Here is a 21,117-nt window from a genome sequence, read left to right as displayed (position 1 = left end):
TAAGCTAGATGTACCACTCTTATGAAAACTCATCGGGGGCAGATCCAGACACTTTGAAAAGAAGGGGTGTCAGCCATGATTATCAGAGAAGGGGTTGCTAGGACATTATTTTCCATGTTTTGTTAATTTTACACATGAAAATAAACTTTCCAGTAAAAAGGAGTGCCAACCCCATGTACCCTCTCTCTTGGGTCTGTCACTGCTCATACATACACGAAGTCATCAAAAAGCTAATTTTTTATTAGAATTCATTGTTTTAACTGTACTTAAACATGTTGTCCATGAATTTTAGAATTTGGGAAATATTTCCTCCCCATCAAACAGCTCCAGATTTTGGCTTGCACTCTGTCCAAGAGTAAAAGATGGTGAAAGTCTTTTCGATCTTTCCTGTTCTAATTGCAAATTTGGAGTCCTGGGGACTTTTTGCTCCTGATCTGGTGACAATGGACATTTTTCTAGGAGATTATTTGTCTTTTGGTAGTCTGATGCATGCTTTCTTGCTAAAAAAAGATATGTTTAAAATAGTTGTAAGAAGCATTTTCATAAATGTCCATGTACATTTTCTTCAATATTCTAATGTTAACTTTAGACTTAAATTCCAATACTGTAATTGAAATCATTATGGAAATTATTTTATTATGTCCATTTGTCCATGGTATACTGTGTCCGTCCGTCATTCACACTTTGCACAACAACTCAAAAATGCTGCCACTAGTTGTTGTGAAATTTTGGTGAATTGTTTCTTTCTATTGATATGAGCTCTTTTCCATTTTTATAAATTTCTGTGTTTTTTGTTTACTTTATTCATACAAAGGGGGATGATTTTATGTTTTCAGACTATAACTAAAAAATCCTTGCATCAATGTCACTGAAATTTTGGTGAATAGTTTATTTATATTGATGTAAACTACATTTCATTTTTTGTAAATTTCCAAATTTAGGATTTTGAATTATGGGACTTTGTTTAAAAAAAAAGGGGGGGTAATTTTACTGTTTTCGGACTATAACTCAGTAGTTGTTGCACCCATTTTCATGAAACTTTGAAGTTTTTACTATTGATGTTGGCTCCCTCTTCAATTGCAATGAATTTCTGATTTTCCATTCTTGACTTTTGACTTTGACTTTATTTATAAAAAAGGGGAGATTTCCCAAAATAGTACAATTACTTCCAATGTTTTCAACAATTGTCATGAAATTTTGTTGAACTATTTTGTTTTTTTTTTTTCTTTTTCAATGTAAGCTTCATTTTGATTTTTAATAAAAAAAAATTATTAAATCTGGAGAACCAAAGACAAAAAATGAAAAAAATCAATAAAAAACAATATTCAAATGTTCAGCATTTTTAAATGTTAAACAGACAAAAGCATACACTCTGATAATACAACTTCACTAAAAGAATTAAATGATCAGATGTTTTTTTTTGGCAAGTCCTAGAGAAAATGCCATAAAAAAGAGAGAACCACTTCATTCAGAATTGGTATTGGACTGCAGTGATATTGTTTACCTTACATCACCCCGGAAATAAGGCAGTTTCCCCTGATGAAAATGTCTCAATTAGTCAAAAATGGCTAAAAATAATCCCGAATAAGATACACTATTTCCCAATTGGTAGTCAAAGGCTGGCTGGTGTTTCTGCTTAAATTTAACTGATTAAATGTTTATGACTTGTCTTTTTCTTGACATCCTTGTAAAATCAATCATTTATCATACAAATTCAAGGTTTTGTAAGGTTATTTCTTGATAAGGAAATCATTACCAGACTTCAACAAGACAAGCTCTAGTAATGGTGTTCCATAATGCATCTTGTGTAGTTGACTCCCTGTCACTGGTATGGTGGATGCTATGATACTGTAACCAATAGGCTGTGAAGGGATGTTTGGTGTACCCGGAACATTTGCTTCTTGACTTCCAATATCTGGAAGCAACATCGTTATTCAAAGCTGTATGATCATTCATTTAAGTCATTAACTGAATTTTTACCTCACCCCACCCCCAATTTTATAAATAAAATACATTTCCCACGTAATGTCACTCTTCATATTTAAAGTTCCAGGTAAGTGTATTCTTTTAAAATCCCAACATATGGAAGTTCGAAATGTAATGAAATGGCCAGAAAATAGCTTGCCAGTCAACCTCTGACATAGCTGATAGCTGGGGATTATATTAGCCAGCTTATGTTCTTGAAAGCATTTCTTTGCTTGATGTAAGCAACGCTTAATTCTAGTATGATGAATATTAAATGACAATCTACACTATGTTTAAGTAATGCCAAAATGTCCTTTTTTGTATGATCATGTTGCTTGTTAACAGAAATTTACCTGAATTATCTTGGCTCTCAAGAACATCAATGAAATCAGGCACAGTAGCGCACGGAGATTTTTCTGAACCTGTGCGCTCAGAATTGAGAAACAAAGGAGGCGTCTGAGGTACGAATTGCTCTGGTGAATACATTTTGTTGAGTCAATATTTCATCCCAAATTTATCTGAAAAGTCATGAGTAATATTAATAACATAAATAACTATACTCGTTTAACCACTAAACTCGTATAACTGCTCCACTTTATCCAGTGAAATCAACCTCACCATTTTACTACCAAAAGCTCCTTACGAAGAACCATACCTTTCTATTTATTTTCCCAGATCGAATCGAAATTGTATTAATTAAATTCAAGAAGCATCACACAAAAACACCAAAATAACCTTTCTGTTTGGAGCCACTCCACGCCATCTAGAGCTCTTCAGTGGAAAGTACGTTTAAAGGTCGACCGAGTAATGTTTCTCCGTTGCTCGGAGAAAAAAGAAAAACGGACATTTGACGACAAAAAAAATGACTAAACTTGTCTAATATAAAAATTAGAATGTTTCAGACATACGGGTATTAAGACTACGCGTATGCTTGTGACAGGAGGATCGGATCTAGCATCTTTTATCAGTTTTAATTGTAAATTCGTTTTTTTAACAACAGTCAAAACCATATCAAAAAATGTGGTACTAAAAATTGCAAAACATGCAACATTCTGATGACCGACTCTTACTTCTCCAGTTCCCTTACAAACAAAACCTTCCATACAAGAAGTCACGATGACTTAAGTTGCAAATCTACAAACTTAATATATGGATTAGAATGCAACTTATGTGGTTTAGTATATGTCGAAGAAACGCAAGAACGATTAAACAAAACAATGTGCGGTCATCGTTAACACCACCAAATTCCCGACAGTTTATCAACACTTTAATCAACAAGATCATTCAATCCTCTCTATGAAAGTTCGTATTTTAGAAAAAAATTTACCATCCTACGAACAGTCCCGTTCTAAGTAAAAACTATCTTATGGATACGCAGACTGGGTACTGCAATACCTTACGGATGTATTGAAAACATCAAAAGTATAGGAAACCTTTCAAGCCAATATAACAATAGCATAAATGTGATGAATTTATTTGACAAAAATCCAAGGTGGGAAAGGTGCCCATCGCCACTATACCTCACCTAAGTTAAATGATGTCTCCATAGATGGTCTCCTTCCTTTTATACAAAAACCTCTTAGGCTTCATCACATTAGAACCAAACTTTATTCTGTACCTCTCACTTGACTACACTCCCTTCACAAAACAAGTCTTGACACTCCCGTTTCTGACCCCACCTCATCATTATACAGACTTGTTGCCATCATTTTGGATATTGGTTTCCACATACTCTTTAAACCAGTTTGTGTGAAAAGTAAGATGAAGAAAAACGATCATTTCTTCCACTACCGTTTGTCAACAAAAGTATAGATGCAATTAATTTGGCTAAAATCCTCCATCACAAAAACGTTACCAACAAAATTCCCCCATATTTCAAAGACAAATCCATACCAATTATTTCATATTCTTATACTTCATTAATCAGCACCATGAAAACTGATTTATTCAACGGGTCATAGTTTTCCTTCCCTCGTTTGTCTACTCCGGACTTGACTTTTTATGAGCAACTCGGCGGGTGTTTCTAGAAAAACAGAGGACGCTTACCCTACCGTGCACCTGGTCCATGCTCCCAGTTTTTAGTGGAGTCCGAGTTGCTCATTTACTTTTGTTACTTTGTATGTATGATTTTAGTTACTTTATGTTCTTTGTTGTGTATGTCTGTTTTCCATGTCTGGTCTTTGTTCCTGGATTACATTCTTGGGTTACCGCTATAACCTTGGTTCCCTTGATTACTCTCTCGGAACACAATGGGTACACATTATGCAACTCTTCTGACTACTTTGTTTCTACATTCTTATAAGGCCGACTTAATCCATTCGTCTTTTTTAAGTTTCAGTTTTCATAATACAGACACCCGTGTATAGAAGATGTTCTGTTGCTAAACAATCCTCGGTCCGTTGATTATTATTTTCATAAAGACATTGTTGCCTTTAATTTTCTCTTGGTCAATTACCCATTTCTATGTGGTATTAGGATTCCAGATACTCACGCAAAGGGAGTTTTTATTTCATAATTCATACGTTTTGCAAAAAGTTGTTGTCAGTATGCAGACGGTAAGTGCTAAGCGGCTCGCACAGAAAAACAATGAAGAAAGATATGTTGACCAAAGACTGGAATCTTTGTTTCAAAAGTTCGACAGTTGTCGCCATAACCCGATCGATCGTGTTTGGCCTATTCGTTTCCAGTTTTTTAATGACCAATGAACTACATTTGTCATAGAATTACTTCGTCTTTACGATCTTCATCGGACAGCAAGGTAGTTGTCATGTAAGAAGCAGGAACTCCCCATCCTTCCGGAGCACCTAAATTCACTACTTTAATTGGTTTGTGCTACTAATCTCTGTGTGCAGGCACGGGTCGACCCACGTAGGGTGTGTCGAGCGTCTGCCCCAAGGTTTTTTTTTGCACTAAATCATGGTTTTCACATTCTAGCCTGAAAAAAATTCTTGACTCGGCATTTTAATTCTGATCCACCCTTAGTGTGTTTTAATTTTTTTTGTCTTTCTTGTTGTTTGTTCTTGTCAGTTCATTTGTTTTCAACGCGTTTTTGTCCATGTATCTCTTTGATGTACCTCATTTTTTATTTGACACTCCAATTTACCTTTATTTCTTTACATGAAGTCTTGATTTTTCAAAAAAATCACAAATCGCTGCTTCAAGGCTCGACGTTTGCGTTGACAAACGATCAAGCCCCCACACCCCACAAAACCGGCTAGATCCGGTCTTGAAACTACCAGAAACGATAAAAGAACGAAATGAAATATGTAAATACGTGCTGTATGATCCCTTTTAAAAGAATTTGTAAAAGTACATTTTACCTTTGAGCACGTGTTAAATTCGTCTGCTTCAATATGTTATCCAATTAAAAATCAGCTTTCTGATTCTCTGTTTGAATAACCAATAGAAAAACTCGAAACAAATAACCTGCGACAAGATTTGATATCACTCACAGGCAACACTCAGCTGGGTTAAAAAAAAAGTAAGATATACTGTACATGGCACACAAGTGTCAACACACATTTCCTCATCAGTTTTTGCTGAGTGAAGAAAAACAAATGGCATAGCTACTTGCACGTGCAGGTACGTAGTATACATGTATTTGTTGGCACCCATGACTGAGGCTAATCATATGTGACATGACCCTGGTACTTACTACGTCTGTGACATAAACCAACCAGGCAGCAGTTAGTTATCAAAAAGTAAAGACTTATGCCAGTTATGTGAGCAAAAGTTTTTATTTTCAAAGCGGTGTTTTTGTTATGGCATTTATGGCTTAAGAAGAAATTATATTCTGTCCCTTGATTGGCTTGAAGTTTTTTGTTCTTGATTTGATGATTTTTTCTACATGTTTCATACAATAGTTGTTTTTTTTATAATATGGAGTAAGCATTGTCTATACTAGTGAGCACAGTGAGCTTACCATAAGTGTACTGTCTGTGTAATACCAGTAAAATAGTAAAGGACATTAAAAACTTTGGTTTGGCAAGCGCAATATGTTTATTGTTTTTTCAGCATCAAGTAGAATCAATATTTTTATTTAAAAATCTGCCTTGTTAAATTATAGGGGAAATGTTTTTTTTTCAAAGATTGAGAAAAAAAATGTTTTTTTCCAAAATCCCAGTCCCACCCCCCTTTTCCCCTTGCTTTCAAAATGGTTGATAACTTGATAACTTTGTAGCACTTTGCCGTACTTAACAAATTTTACCCCTTAAGGGCATCTTTAGAAACATCTTTATACAGATACCAGAAATATTAGTTCTCCGCAGGGGGTGGGAATATTTTATACGTATCATTTTACATAAACAAAATTCAAAAGCAACTGACAGCTGCAAATTCCAATAAGAAATTGCCTTTCGTATCTTAGAAAATCTATGCTTCGATTTGGCTTATACAATCAATGGAGTTACATTGTTTCCAAGGTGGATTAGGTTCTTGACAACAACAACAGTGGAACAGCAGAGATATACGTACATACATTCACATTTTTCCCGAACTTTTTAAAAACACATTATATTCACCTCTTTCAATAAGTAAAAAAATGGAAAAGACTTGAAAACTTTCAGAAAAGATGACATTAATTTAACTGAAACTTAATCTTTAACCTTTATAGTTTTGTTATATGGAGTAAGCATTGCCTATATAAGCAAGCACAGTGAGCTTTACCATAGGTGTAATGTCTGCAACACCAGGTAATACCAAGCAAAAAATAAACTATAGAATAGTAGGATTGTAGCATGCTTGATTTCCTCATTGATAACATATTTGTCACACTTGGAGGAGCTATTTTTTTAGCAGCAAGATGGTATTCCTATGGGCACTATTTGTGCTTCTCTCCTAGATACACCTTCATTTCCTTCGTATGTATTAATTTTTCACAAATGATTTGCTACGCTAGAGCAAGTACTAACTACTCTGATTTCCATAAATACCATAAATATCTGTGTAACAGACTTCTGAATCAGGGATGTGAGGAAATGTGTCTCAAAATGTCTCTTACCAAGTTCTTTTTCAGATATCAGTCCTTGGTTAAAAAAAAGATACTCAGTTTCTTCTTATACAATGAGTAATGATTGGTTTTTGTCAGTGATTGGGATTAAAATTTTACCAGTGAGACTATGGCCCCTTACCCTTCAATTCAATGGGACATTTTCAATTTCAATGGGCCATTCTAAAAAAAAAAAAAAACATCAGACAAAATGTGGAATAGCAGCTAAGGCCGGCTAGACATAGATATTGAAAACCAAATGTGGCATGAACAAACTTTAATTTACACTGCAGATTAAATGTTTATTAAGAGTAACAATTAACATGTCAATTAATTGTCACATCAAATCACTTCTTTTCTGTTGTTATACTAATGTATTGTCTAGTGCTTTATCATAGTCCACATATCCCCCATCAGTTAGATCCTAACTTGACTGTACCAAGTCAGGACCATTGCAGTACCAGCTATTTTGATGATGTAATATATATTGTGGCTGATTCATTTTGGACTTGACTTGATTATGGATCAGATTTGTATAAGGTAATTTTGTTGTTACCATTATTTAGGCCAAATAAAATTATACCTCTGTTTCCTGTTACCCGACTGACTCGTGCCGTGACCCTACCACTGACTTAAGATAACAAACACCAAAAAGTACCACCATAGAACACCATTAACAGATGGTAGTCAATTTTGGTTTCCACAAAATCCTGGTGGTTAATAAAGATGTTTTTGAAGTTTTTTTCTGACATGTAACAGGAAACAGGAATGATTTCATTTGGCTTTATGTATAACTAAGATTGATTTGCACATCGCTGTTTTTATAGTCTTTTAAATCCCATGTCAATTTCAGGACGGAAAGGTTTGCTCCTGATTATCAACTTCAGTAGCAGTCTTTATAAAAATCAGACCAAATCACTTATTACTAAATCAGAAATAGTTAGAGACCACAAAGACAGTATAATTTTGCACTTCTGAGATAAAATTTATAAATATTTTATATGAAATTCACATTTTGCAAGATTTGTCGTCCTTGATTTTATTTGATTTGGTTGATTTAAGTGGGAGATGAATATATGGTTTTCATAAAAAACACAGCTGAATACAGAAAGGACTACATAAAAAATAACAAGATATGTAGACCAAAAAAGCATTGTATGTTGGGATTTTCTACACCATCAATCACTCTACCATACACAGTGTCTGAATTTAATATGGACTGGTACTTTAGTAGAAAGTGCTTCTTTAAAAAGTTAATAAAACAATGGTATTCTCTTTATATTCAATAACACATCAATTTACAGTATATTATTTTTCTTACAGAAAAATGACTTCATAATTTTTTGGTGGAATACTTTACTTAGTGTTACATGGACAGACAGTCTATAAGAACCTACTCTAAGTGCAGACCTAAGTCTTTTGTCCAGCATGAAAAAGTAATTGACCACACTATTTTTGAAGATGAAGATGGAGGAAGTGAAGAGTTACTTGTAAAAGGTATTTTTTATGTATGTTCCATTTTGGTTGATTTTGAAAGAAGGCCTATTTCAGCATTGCCAATGTGTTCATCAACTGTTGACATATTCCCCCATAACAGCCGCATGATGGGGTTTTCTGTGTTTCAAGGCAATCACTTCAAGTTTTTGGATCCTCTAGCAACTTGATATTTGAAACGTTATTTGTCAACTTGATTAAATTTTATGAATTTTCTCATTTCAGATCAAGTAGGCGATTCAAGAAGGACCGACCATCGTAAGGAAAGGTAATAATTGTACAGAAAGGATGGTTGAGACAAAATAATAGTTTTTAATAGTTTAAAAAGTCAAACATCAACATGCATGCATTGACAATACTGTTTGATCCATCGAAAAACATGGCATTTGTTACTGAAAATAGAAGATAGGGGTTAGACAATAGTTTTTTGCATATATCCCCAAAGCTGTTAGGTTTAGCTAAATTTTTTGATAGCTGAAATGATCCTTATTATTAGGACTACAAAAGGCTTCAGGGATAAAAGTTGATGATGACTCCTTGTAAGAATTATTGAAAGGGGAAAAATGATGGGTTTTTTTTTTTTTTTACAGTTTTCAGCCAATATATTGAAAACTATGATAGAAAAAAGAAACTTTCAGTTGCTGAAATGATCCTTATGATAAGTCCTACCAAAGTCTTCTTGAGTCAAAATTGTTTGACAACTTCTTGTTAAATTTATTGTCCTTGAAAGGCAAAATTCAACCAGGTGAGTGATTCCAGCTCCTGGAAGCTTGTTTCATACTGGTAATACTTTATATGTATTATTTGTGCACTAAAGTTTTATTTAAAAAAAAATGCAGTAATCTGTGATGTTCTTGCACTATAATGAATGCATTTTCAATATGTAAAAAAACTGTATTGCTTATGAGTGGAGAGATAAATCAATATAAATTTATTTCAACTTTACAAAGGGGGATAACTCACATTATTATATGTACTCTACTCTACCCATATTTTAATTTCAGCTTTAGTTCTGTGATGGCAGGGAGAAAGGTGAATCAGCTGGCTTCATCAGAGAAAAGTCGGAGAAAACTGGTATTTAACAGAACTAGATTTAGTTTATATAGAGTCTTTACAAAGGATTGATATGAAAATGCACTTACCAGTCTGTGTGCAAAGTTGAAAATTATGTGGGCAACTAGATCTCTAGAGGATCTTGTCTTTTTTATAATAACACAGTGGAATGTGTTGTTAATTTAGACTTGCAAGGTGAAGATGAATTGAACATTAACAACTTTCAGTAATCATTATTTTTAAAAGTGTAACTCACTTTAATTACTTTAAAAGTTCAGTTAGACCAGATCAGTCAGAAATTAGAGCCATTTTTATCATGTATGGGCCATATTTATACCTTATTGAATTAAGATTTATTAAAAATCTTTACCTATTCGTGAAAAGATTTACTGGTTGAGAGTTGGTTTCATTAACAGTTTTCAGATAAGGAAAATGCTATGACTGTAAAATACTGAGATGAGATAGTTGGATTGAGTGACAACATAATTTTCTTATTGATTTTTTACTTTCAACTTTGTGTATGGTATGCACCAACTGCAAGGGTACGGAAATTTTGATCACCCATGCCAGTCATTTTATCAAATTTCAACAGACGTTTGTGTCAGTCTTTTACATGCTCAGATCGAAAATAAACCTAAAAAAAAACTTTTTTATATAATTAATTTAAAGATAGATATTGGACTTTGTGTTATTTCATCACATACTCTGTCATTTACAAAATATCAGAACGAGTGAATGAGTTCGGTTTTGACCACATGTTGACATTGATAACATGTAAACAAAACATCGTATTTGACCGTTTCTGGATCCTTGGTATACACTAATAATATACTTATATTTACACTGAAAAAAGTTTGGTTTTTCACACAGAGGTCTTTGAGAAAAACAGATGGTCATCAAACTACCCCACTCAAGAAAGAACCATTGCAGATTGTCAAAATAGATAAAAACACTAGGAAAAAGAAAATTAATGATTGTGAAACAAGTGGTAGAGAGCAAGTTATGAAGAATACCAGCAAAACTAACAAGAAAGGTGGAATAGAAAATATTGATAAAACTAAAAAGAAATATAGTGCAGTATTTCAGGGGAACGAGTTTGATTTTGAAAATGATAAAGAAGATGCAGAAGAAAGTATTGAAAGGCTTAGAAAAGATGTGGCAATGACATGTAGGTATTACTGTGAACTTACACATTAAAAACCTGACTTAAAAGGCTCAAGTTACAAAAAAAATAGCTCATATGTTCAGAATGAAATGTTTTTGCATGCTTTTAATTTGAAAAAAGCTTTTCCAGCATTAAATTATGAATGACTTTATATGTTTTATTGAATCTTTTATTAATTTTTGTCACACTACTGTTACTAGAATATTTAATTTGAAATTAAACAGCTTTTTCAATTTCCAAAGTGAGTTTTATATATCTAGACAACCATTCCATATCACTTTGTAGGGCAACAAAAAATATCCATGTTTTTGCCAAAGATGGATGTAGGATACAAAGTATCCAATGAAGATAAAGTTAAAGTGGTCTCAGGTAAATGTACTGTATCATTGCCAGGATATATTTATATAATCTTTCTCAAGTCACATGTTATAGGTTGATTTTTGATAATAGTCCTACTAGCAACTCAGTGATTTTTTTAATTACAATATGCTATGTTCAGTGTTGTGTGAAGTATCTAGAGGAAACTTTACTGATAGTTATAATTTATATGCACAACTAAAATTTTTGATATGGAGGCAAAAAAATGTGGTTGTATAATGCTATGGAGTTTGTGGTCCCTGCCGTTTTAGAATAAAGGGCCAGAAAGGGAAAAAATATGTGTTTTATTAAAACCCATGTAGAATGTTTGTTCTTCTTTTTATTTTGATTATTCATATTTTATTGTGTTCCTTATTTAATTCTGGTAAACAAATGTAGCAAGCACATTTGATGCATTTGAGACCATCTTTGAGTTATAAGGTGTCAAAAGGCCGCCAAAAAATTGACTTGTTTACTTTTGGTCTGATTTTGAATATTTTTATTTGAATTTTAAATTTTATGCAATATAGTATCCAAACCAGTTTTTGTGTCCATGATGAATTGTAAGTCTCTATGCCCCAACTGTTCAAGGTTCGGCCACTGCAGTCGTATCATGCTGTGCTCCACTAAGCTTTATATTATTGAGTTTGGAATGGCAGGTTTTATCATTGGTACCCTACCTTGAAGTCAATCTACACAAGTTTATTACATCATAGGCATTTTATCCCTTTTTTTATGGGGAAGGAGTATTATTTCAAGATTTATTGAAATATGAAGGTATCATTAATGTTTTGTGTGCACATTAATTTTATATGGAAAAGCTGTTTGCAGTTTTCATAGACAAAAGCCTCATTTGAAAGAGGTTGGAAACTTACTAAATGTTCAGTTGCAAGTATGTAAATCTCTTATTCACTGTGACCATCTTCTGTTACTCATGCAACTTAACATTTCTGAGGTTTCCTCTTTTAGGAAAACCAATGCAGAAAACCAACCAAATGCTAGATATTAGTGCTGTAGAAATAGAAGAAAACGATGAAGAAAATGAAAATGAAGATGACTACACTTACACTTATACCTGGGTGACAGCATCAGCTACCAAAACAACTGGACAAACTACAGGCACTGGTAACAGAGTTGAGAGCTCTAAAGAAAATTCTGAGGCAACTCTGGTTCCAGTAAAAGAAGAAGAGTCATTGAATGAAATAAGTATGTGTTAGTTAGGTATAGCTTGTATATAAATTAATATTGGCTTAATTGTGGGTTGTGTTTACTGTGAGAGGATTTTTGTATTCTTTGGGGTACAAGTTTTTAATAGTTGGTAAAGTTTCTAAAAAAAAAGAATGGTAATTGAATCAAAGTAGCTGTAAATTTTTAAAACTCTAATCTTTAAATTTGCTGCAGTTTCTGTGAAACTATTATTGAACAAGAAGGATCTGATTATGAACAGAGGTGATTTAGTTTCTGCTTTTTCAAATCCAGGTCTTACTGTTAGATTTCTTTTTATTTACTCTATGTTTACTTCCAATTTCATCAATTTCTTTTTTTTATCGTAAAATCATGTCTGGTGGAAGACAAATGTTATATTTTGTACGTGGAGCCATTTTGTTAGCTTGAAATCAATGAGAAAGAATTATATTTACTGAGCAAATGGGCATTGGAGGGGGACAGGACTGTAACCCTTGGCTTGTGAAGATGGTGAAAGGTGCATTTTCATGATTACTAAACCTTTTATTAATCATAGAAAAGTATATAAAATTAAATTCTTTCAGAAAAGAAATCAAGATCACAGATAATTGAAGATACAGAGTTAGACTTTTTTGAGAATGACAAGGATGGGTTATCTGTCCATCAGCAATGGAACTCTACCATTCATAAAAATGCTAAAAACATTAAAGATTATGGTTTTCCTGTTGATATATCTTCTGTGCAGTTATCAAGGAGTAGAAAAAGTAAAGGTCAGTTTTAACACATTGTTTCTTTCCTTTCTAAAGTTCTCCATTTTAAAAGCATTCATGTCTATTCTAAATTCCAGTGATTGCAGGAAATTTTGCTTTAGGTCTATGATGAAATAGATCTAATTTTGAACACTGAAGATTGAATTAATTTTGTTTACAAGTAAGTTCATTCTTCTTGGTATATTCTACTAGGTACTAGGTTAAACCAAGAAAAGTTATAATTATTCTTAAACTTGACTTCCAGGAAGTCTATTGTCCCAGTAAATAAAGTGGAAAGTGCTATAGAAATTTCTGCCTCAACTCTTGTCCCTGTTACAGATGGTAAAAATTAATGTGTTATGTTTTTGTCAGTAAATCTCTGGTTTGCATGTTGACCACAAGTTGTGGTCTTGAAAAGTATGCTTATGTATAATTGTTGCGTAAAACTTCATAAATACTGAGACTTTAGTGCTAGGTTCTGTTTGTTTATTCTTTTTTTTGTCTGTCCATTATTCACTATTTTTTAGTTGTCCTGACTATTTTATTTTGATTAAGGAGAAAATATTTTATTTCAGAAAAGAAAAAAGGGTCTCCAATTAGAGCAGTATGTGATTTTATGGAGAATTATAATGTTGGCATAACTGCCCATCATCAGTGGAACGCTAAAAACATCAAGGACTGTTGTTTTCCTGTTGACATATCATCAGTTAGGTTGTCAACAAGTGGAAAATCTAAAGGCCTGTATATAGAAACTTTGTTTGTTTTCTATTTAATGTGAACGTGTGTATGATATGAAACTATGTTTTTTTTATTTATATGTTTTATATTTTTCTTTAAAGCCTGAAATACATTGAAAAATTACCATTGTTTGTTAGTATTTATAATTTATTTTCCAAGACTGCAAGAGTGAGCATTTTCACTTTTCCTTTTTTCTATTTTTAGAATGAGATAAAACACATTGATAAATCTTTTATTATGGGTAAAAGTTTGATTTATGATTCATTTTTTTTTGTAATAGGATAAAAATTCAATTTTAAAAGCATGCTTTTATGCCAAGTTGCCTATGAAAATCTTATTTTCGGCAGAACTGTAGAATTGTAATGGATGGTGTACATCTTTTGACTTGTTTGTCCAGAATTCTTTCCTGTTTGTTAAGGATCAAACACCTGCATTAACCAGACAAATTATTCAATCCAAGAACTGTAAATGTGTCTCTTCTTGCTTCATATACAGGTGTGAAACCACAACTTGTGATAGTTGTGGACCCTGAATGTGACCTTAATGAGAAAGATAAAGCTGGTCTAACTATGAATCAGCCATGGAACTCCACCATCAACAAAAATGCTAAGAATATCAAAGATTGTGGCTTTCCCTCTAATTTATCTTCTGTGAGGTTATCTACTAGTGCTAAAAGTAAGGAATATAGATTTGTTGGTTGAAAATTATGCATGTTTTGCAATGAAACAAAAAAAATTTAGTATTCCTTTTTTCCAACATAAAAAGTAATCTTCAATTTATGTATGTGATAGTTTATTTTTTATTATTGGTATTTTGTTTTAAGTAGCAGTCTTTGTAAGAATCATGCAAATTCTGAAAAATGTGATACACCCCCAAAAAAGGCTATGCATTTTTTATTTTTGTTATTAAGTTGCTTTATAGGCTTATATAATGAAAAGTATAATTACCAGTATTCATTCACATTGAAAATCCAATAGTTTCTATTGTATTTTAGTGTCATTTACAGAGTTATCTCCCTTAATTTTTATTCTACAGTATGTTCTACATAATTTTTATCTCTTATGAATAAGGGTTCTATGAAGAGCCATGTAAAATTTTCTGTTCACTTAAACATTTTAAACAAAATATTAAAAATAAAATTATATAGGCTTTTAACTATATATATATATATATATATATATCACATTTTGCATGATTCTTAGCTGGAGTGCTACTTAAGAAAATAGCCACTTGGAATCTTGTTTACAAAAATGTGTGTTTTTTATACATGTATAATAACTTGAAAAAAAAACTGTACAGCCTGATAACCCCAATTGAGCTTAAACATCGCGTATTACTTGGTCAATTCACCTTTGATTGTGTTATGAGTACGATCTGTAATGTGGTACATAAGAGAGGATATACTCAAAAACAAGAAAAAATTTCTGTGTTCAAAGTAGGGATTTGATATGCAGATTAGTGTACTTAAATTTAGGTTGAAAGAGAGACTCTTATTTACCAATCTTTCATACATGAATGCATGTTGAAAATGCATTCATATGATATAGGCATGCAAACTTATCTTGTCATGTATGTGAATCTATCATTATTCATCTTTTTCCTGAATTGTTCATAATTGAATGTATATCAACATGTAAATGAAACTTGTGAGAATTGGATGGTGGTCATTTTTCTAATTTTGAACCCCAATTTTTTTGTAATTATTTTTGAAGAAACATAAAATATTAAATTCATATGGAAAATAGTCAATTAATCCTTTGCCTACTTAAAGGAGGGTTAATAATAGTGATGTTTATATTATATATAATACATTGTAACAATTAAATTTTACAACTGTTAGCTTTTTTAATCCTAATTGGCTTGTTTGGTCAGATTGCATTGAGGGATTAAAGACCACTACATTAATTAAGAGTATTAGAGTACATTATGAGGAAAGCTACCTTCATACCCAAGCTGAGTAGGGAACTCTAGGAACTACTTACTTCTCTTGTAAAAACACACGACAAAAAATTGTATATATATTTAGATTTTTATACTGTAGAAATATTGTATTCTATCAATAATTCCTATGATTTGAATATTTTTCTGATGCTTTTAGTGAATAATAGTGTACTTAAATTTTCAGAAAGAACCCCTCTACAGCAGATTCAAGAAACTACTCCTACTAAAAGCAGCAACTTTTTGTAAGTGAATATCTGAGAGGTTATTTTGTTATTTCTGTTGGATGAAATAAAAAAAAATCTTCATTTTTACATGAAAAATTATAAAATTGAAAGATTTAAATCTGTCTTCAAATAATTGAAAAAAAGTTAATGATTTGAATGGCATTGTAATGACTTATTCTTTCTATGATGATTTTCAACTTCTTTTAAATGTCCCTTTTAGAAAGTTTATTTGAATTTGGTTTCACTCTTTAAGTTTAGATTTAAATAATTTAACTTTTCCAATTGTACAAGTAATATAATTTACAATTATAAATGATTTTAAAAGAATTGCTCAAAGTCATTTTTTGTAGGTGTTTAAAAAGTACAGTTTTGCATTAAAAGGTTTTCTAATACCTATTGATTAATTAACAAAAGAAACATTGAAGTATTTTATATTGTAAAAGATTGTAACAACAAGCTTAGACAAGATAGGTTTTAATTGTTCTTTGCAGGGTGCCTCCTAAGCCAAAGAAAAAGAAAATAGACAAACAGTTGTGTTCTACTAAAATGTTCCTAACAGACCAGAGTGACTTTATGATTGCAGATTTATCTTCTATCAATAAAGGTAAGGTTTGCTATATTTCTTGTAAACATGATTGTTTTGCGCATACTGAGGAGAAATAATTAAGTTATTAAAGTTTTAGCATTTAGGCCATTAAGTAAATGAACAATGAAACAAAGTCCTGACTTAGTGTAAAAAGTATGATTTATTACCCAAGAAACTTTGCTTATTTCATGCCCCCAGTTCAATAAGTTAGTTACTAAATAGTGATCTTAATGTCTGTATGTCTGTCTTTGACATTTTTGGATACTTAGATAGCCACTTGAACTTACATACAATACTTATAAAAACAAAGGAAATCATGTCAAATTTCATTATGGTACATAATGTATTTATTGTTAAAACTTTAAAAAACTGAATGTATCTGATAGTAACATATTCATCTATGTATGTAACTTGTAATTAGCTAAATGTTTTTTTTTTTGTTTTTAAGTAAAAGCCAATGACAGCATAGAGCTGGCAAGAGATAAGTCTCCTTTTGTGAGAATTTGGAGAAATGATTCACCGATTACCCCAATAGTGTCCCCAAAGGTAACAATACATTAGGTTTATATAAAACTTTTGATATTTTCACTCGCATGTCTTTCGTATGGATCAACATTAGATGTTCAAACTATGTTGTAGTTATTAACATAATCATAAAATGTAATGATATTATCAGATTAGTAAATGTTACCCCATTCATAAGTTCATGTAGGTTGCACCATGAATACCTAATGCTAATTCATCTGTAGGCACTTACTTTACAATACAGTATGAAAGGCCTCACAAAGTTAACTACTTGGTTCTCAGGCTCTCCCCTGTCTTATTGCCCATTATTTCTACACTAATATAATAAAAAGCATCTCCCAGACCCTCATCTTTTTTTGTGTCTGAACATTGTAAAAAAGAAAAAAAAAACGCCCTCATCACTTTTTTTAAATAAACATGCCTCTTTCTGTCATGTGTTTTATTTTTTTTTTAAATGGCCTGAAAACAATTTACTTATAAGAGCTGACTTAATACATATAGTTAAATACATGTGTTTTTATTTTTTAGAAAGAAAATGAACAGATTTATACAAGTACACCTACCAAAGATAAAAACAAGGAAAAAGAATTCCCAGAGGTAGATTTTTTTCAATTAGAATTTTAGTAAATTTTTAGAAAGTTCTTCTTTATTTGCAAAATTGATAACTGCAATGCTAAAACATTCAGTAACAATATTTATGTAATTGGTTATTTTTTCCCATTTTATTAAACTGTGGGAATATTTTGTTATTTTGGGTGGGATATTTATGCACTCATAAAATGATTACAATTAAGACCATGTTTTTTTATCTCTTCCAGTTTGACATTTCTTCAGTACAGATTCCTGAATTTGAAGACGATGAATTACCAGTGGTAAATGAGTCAAGGGTTGTCAATTCTCAGGAAATTGTCTGTGAATCGTTGGAGGAAGATGTACCAGAACCAGCTGTGATTATAATAGAGGAAGCAGGAAAACATAAACAGGTTACTTGTAGTATGGCTGAAATTTTATATGAATGCAGTATTGATTTACAATATAAATGTTAAGAAGGTATTTTCTAATTGTTTTATTTATTTTGAAATTTATGTGAATGTAGTATAGATTTACAATTTAAAAATTAAGATTAAGCTTCGTTAGATATGAAAGTTAAATTTTCCTGAGTTACTTCCCTTGATAAACTTTTCTTTATTTTTTTAGGGTTGTTTTTTAATGCATGTTTGTTAACTGTTTTTTTTTATATTTGCATTTCAATAGTAAAGCAGGTGAATCAAACAATTTAAGATTATATTAAGTATAGAAGCATCCCACAAACCTTTCTTTCTTTTACATACTTTTTAGTTTACATTATTATCTCCCTTGAAATTTTGATATTGATTGTTTTATACTTTTTTTAGGGTGACAATAAAGACAAAGATAAAATTACAGAAAGAAAAGTGAGATCTCCTTTTCAAAACTGCTGTGCAAAAAGTTCTGAAAATCTTTTCAGTGGTGGAGTTGGCAGATCTTTCGGCTTTGAGGATGATCAACCTGAATTGAATGTTAGTGTTATTCCTATCAACAAGTCAGTGGAGTTAGTACAAAATATAAGTACTACATGTAACAAGAATGTGAAAAGTACTAAAACCCAGCATGTGACTTTAAAAGAATGTTGTATATCAAGCATTAATGTTCCTGTAATACCTATGAAGTTGAAATGTATATCTAGTGCTAAGAGAAAGGAATTACAAGGGAATATTCCTTTAGGTAAGTTTAGTTTAAAGTCGATTCACAATTTTATGCATATGAATAATCAATCTCCTGTGCACTATTTCACTTTTTACACCTCCTTTCTTCTATACTCTGTACTGAACTTGTATATCAGAGCCTATGAGCTAGCAGAGTGATGCAAAACAAAGTTGCAGGAAGTTATTATAGGGATGCAGAGGAGATTGGTAAATAACTAGCTACTACTATAGCATATTTCCTAATTCTCATTTTTTAAAGTTAGGATTCGTAAAAAAGATGATACAGCTTTGCTGCATTATTGATTAATTTTTTAAGAAATATATATCACAAGATATTGCTCTGCAACAAATTATTTGTAAAAACTATTTTTTTCTACAAAAATGCATAGAAATTAAGACACAGAGATTTATAGTAGGATTGTTTTTGAGAAGTTATGAGATTCTTCAAGGTTTTATTCAGGCTTAAGTCCAATATATTTAATTAAAGCCAATAAAGGCTTTACAGTTAGTTCGTTTTTGCAACAGCAAAGAAAAAAAAACTAAGTTATTTAAGGATTAATTTAATCATGGAATATTTCAGAATTAAGATATTTTCCTATCTTCCAGATAATACCAAAAAATGAAATCAAATTAAGCCCTCTTTTTAAACATGCATATATTGTTTTAAGAAATGCACACAATTATTTCATAATTTTTATCAACTGCTATAATGCTATGTTATTCAATAAAATAACGCTTGAATTTTTAGTAATTTTTTGTTTAATACTATGATTATAAATTTGTTTTGTTTTATTTTTTAGATGCCATTCAGTGCGGATGATATTGATTCATGTATTAAGATACATTACACTCCATTCATGTAAAATTCAAGAAGAAATAGCTTTATGATAGACATTTCTCAGGTACATTGTCACCATTATGATAGACATTTCTCAGGTACATTGTCACCGGTGTCCAAATTATGGAATTTTTGTGTATTTCTCAGGGCTATTCTGAGTTTTGATATGATATTTAAATGTTCCCAAATTTTGTTGATACGTTTTAATGAGTTGATCTCAACTTACATTTCTCTTGATATTTTAATGCAACTGCATTCATTGCATTTCAGTTGTTTGTCTACTTGACTCTTGATGTTTTCATCTGCTGCTCTCAATGTATTAATATATTGGTATTATGTCACAAGGAAAGTGCTAAATTTCATTGTATTTATTTGTTTTACATATTGTTGTGTACAGATAGATTTGTAAATAATAAATTCATCGTACTAATTTATTAGGTTCTGTAGATGTGGATAAGTGACTTCCCGTTTTCCTTTTTGTGATATTACAATATGACAATATGTTGTTTGAATCTGTAAAAATGATTTTTGTAATCTCTGAATATATGTGGGTAGAAATATGCAACTGGGGAAGATAATTTGGTTTTCAATTGATGTTGAAATTTGCATTTTTTTCTATGTTCCTGAAATTTCAACTCTTTTTGTTCAGTCCCCTGAAAGAAAATAATAATAGGACTTTCATCAAAAGAATTTTATGGGTAATGTTACATAAGAACACTGTAAATATATTTTTTTAAAACTCTTTTTTAGTGTAAGAAATAGTCAATTCATGAAGTATTTTTTCCCTTGCTGTTATATTGGATATTTTCTGCATGTATTACTGCAGATATGAGTTGCATTTATATGAAAAATAATGTTTTATCATTTTTAAAATTATATTTCATTTGTACACCTGGAAAGATGATTACAGTTTTCACTGTTGCAAATGGATTGGTTAAATTATTAATGAAAAAATTGTCACAGTTTTGTTTTCTTTTGCTATATAACTTGTTTAAAATAGATAATTTATTTTGGTTTTGTCGACATCTTAATGAAAATAAGTGTATGCCTTAATAAATATGAATTATATAAATCTGTGATAAGAGTTTAGGGAAGCTGTGATAAAAAGACATATGTGATCTCTTCATGTGAATAAAACTTGTTTGCATTTCAGTTGTTTGTCTACTTGACTCTTGATGCTTTCATCTGCTGCTCTCCATAAATTCCTCTACATTTAAGCCTTAAAACAGTCATCAAGTAACAAGTTTTTGATATTTTACACGCACGGAGCACTGTTGAACTGTAGAGTCTGTTCTTTGGTGTAAATAGTATTTTTAAAATCCATGTAGTGGTAAATCCCATCTGCTTCTTTAACAGTATTGTGCACCCTGGATTGCATATTCAATTTCTGATACCAATACTTTGGAAGTGTTATATTATTTTGTCTCAATTTTCTGATTCCTCATGGGTTTAAATTTCAAATTCAGATATTTTGCAGTAGATCATTAACTACTGTACAAGTGAGTTTTTGTACGACCGCAGTCATTGTCATCTGTGGACACTTTGTTTCTGTGTGATAACTTTAGTTGAAGTAGACCAATTGTTCT

At 31.4% G+C, this 21,117-nt stretch overlaps 2 protein-coding genes across 6 annotated transcripts; one reads left to right on the top strand and one right to left on the bottom strand.

Moving 5' to 3' along the window:
- Positions 1 to 271: 271 nt before the first annotated feature.
- On the bottom strand, positions 272 to 5,375 carry LOC148624940 (uncharacterized). 2 transcript variants are annotated; one of them, XM_088568074.1, is made up of 4 exons: positions 5,286 to 5,375; positions 2,319 to 2,483; positions 1,757 to 1,915; positions 272 to 500 (listed from the first exon to the last, which is right to left on the bottom strand). In XM_088568074.1, the coding sequence occupies exons 2-4, from the start codon at positions 2,449 to 2,451 to the stop codon at positions 289 to 291; spliced, it is 504 nt and encodes a 167-aa protein (XP_088424200.1). In that variant the 5' UTR covers positions 2,452 to 2,483; positions 5,286 to 5,375; the 3' UTR covers positions 272 to 288. The 2 variants fall into 2 exon arrangements, with proteins under 2 accessions (XP_088424200.1, XP_088424199.1); XM_088568073.1 differs by lacking the exon at positions 5,286 to 5,375 and adding an exon at positions 5,069 to 5,167.
- Positions 5,376 to 5,384: 9 nt separating this feature from the next.
- LOC148624939 (uncharacterized) lies at positions 5,385 to 20,678 on the top strand. 4 transcript variants are annotated; one of them, XM_088568070.1, is made up of 18 exons: positions 5,385 to 5,446; positions 8,276 to 8,449; positions 8,672 to 8,714; positions 9,451 to 9,520; positions 10,370 to 10,667; positions 10,950 to 11,033; positions 11,991 to 12,227; positions 12,791 to 12,976; positions 13,531 to 13,692; positions 14,189 to 14,368; positions 15,819 to 15,876; positions 16,350 to 16,462; positions 16,893 to 16,990; positions 17,498 to 17,566; positions 17,788 to 17,952; positions 18,364 to 18,712; positions 19,494 to 19,595; positions 19,630 to 20,678. In XM_088568070.1, the coding sequence occupies exons 2-17, from the start codon at positions 8,323 to 8,325 to the stop codon at positions 19,511 to 19,513; spliced, it is 2,259 nt and encodes a 752-aa protein (XP_088424196.1). In that variant the 5' UTR covers positions 5,385 to 5,446; positions 8,276 to 8,322; the 3' UTR covers positions 19,514 to 19,595; positions 19,630 to 20,678. The 4 variants fall into 4 exon arrangements, with proteins under 4 accessions (XP_088424196.1, XP_088424195.1, XP_088424197.1 ...); XM_088568069.1 differs by having other exon boundaries at positions 5,402 to 5,547; XM_088568071.1 differs by lacking the exon at positions 5,385 to 5,446 and adding an exon at positions 7,124 to 7,492.
- Positions 20,679 to 21,117: the final 439 nt, after the last annotated feature.

Source organism: Perna viridis, chromosome 2 (assembly GCF_037379345.1).
Source record: "Perna viridis isolate PV_CMFRI_1.1 ecotype Kerala chromosome 2, ASM3737934v1, whole genome shotgun sequence".
Taxonomy (NCBI): domain Eukaryota; kingdom Metazoa; phylum Mollusca; class Bivalvia; order Mytilida; family Mytilidae; genus Perna; species Perna viridis.
The sequence above is the reverse complement of the archived record's forward strand: the minus strand, read 5'-3'. Positions and strand labels throughout refer to the sequence as shown.

What these genes read in the sequence shown, in the direction of transcription:
- LOC148624940 (XM_088568074.1), bottom strand. Translation starts at nt 2,451, where the DNA reads ATGTATTCACCAGAGCAATTCGTACCTCAGACGCCTCCTTTGTTTCTC. An exon ending in TGAGAGCCAAGATAATTCAG is followed by an intron (nt 1,916 to 2,318) that starts GTAAATTTCTGT and finishes TGTTGCTTCCAG; the next exon opens with ATATTGGAAGTCAAGAAGCA. An exon ending in GCTTGTCTTGTTGAAGTCTG is followed by an intron (nt 501 to 1,756) that starts GTAATGATTTCC and finishes ATCTTTTTTTAG; the next exon opens with CAAGAAAGCATGCATCAGAC.
- LOC148624939 (XM_088568070.1), top strand. Translation starts at nt 8,323, where the DNA reads ATGGACAGACAGTCTATAAGAACCTACTCTAAGTGCAGACCTAAGTCT. An exon ending in CCCCAATAGTGTCCCCAAAG is followed by an intron (nt 16,991 to 17,497) that starts GTAACAATACAT and finishes TTTATTTTTTAG; the next exon opens with AAAGAAAATGAACAGATTTA. An exon ending in ACAAGGGAATATTCCTTTAG is followed by an intron (nt 18,713 to 19,493) that starts GTAAGTTTAGTT and finishes TTTATTTTTTAG; the next exon opens with ATGCCATTCAGTGCGGATGA.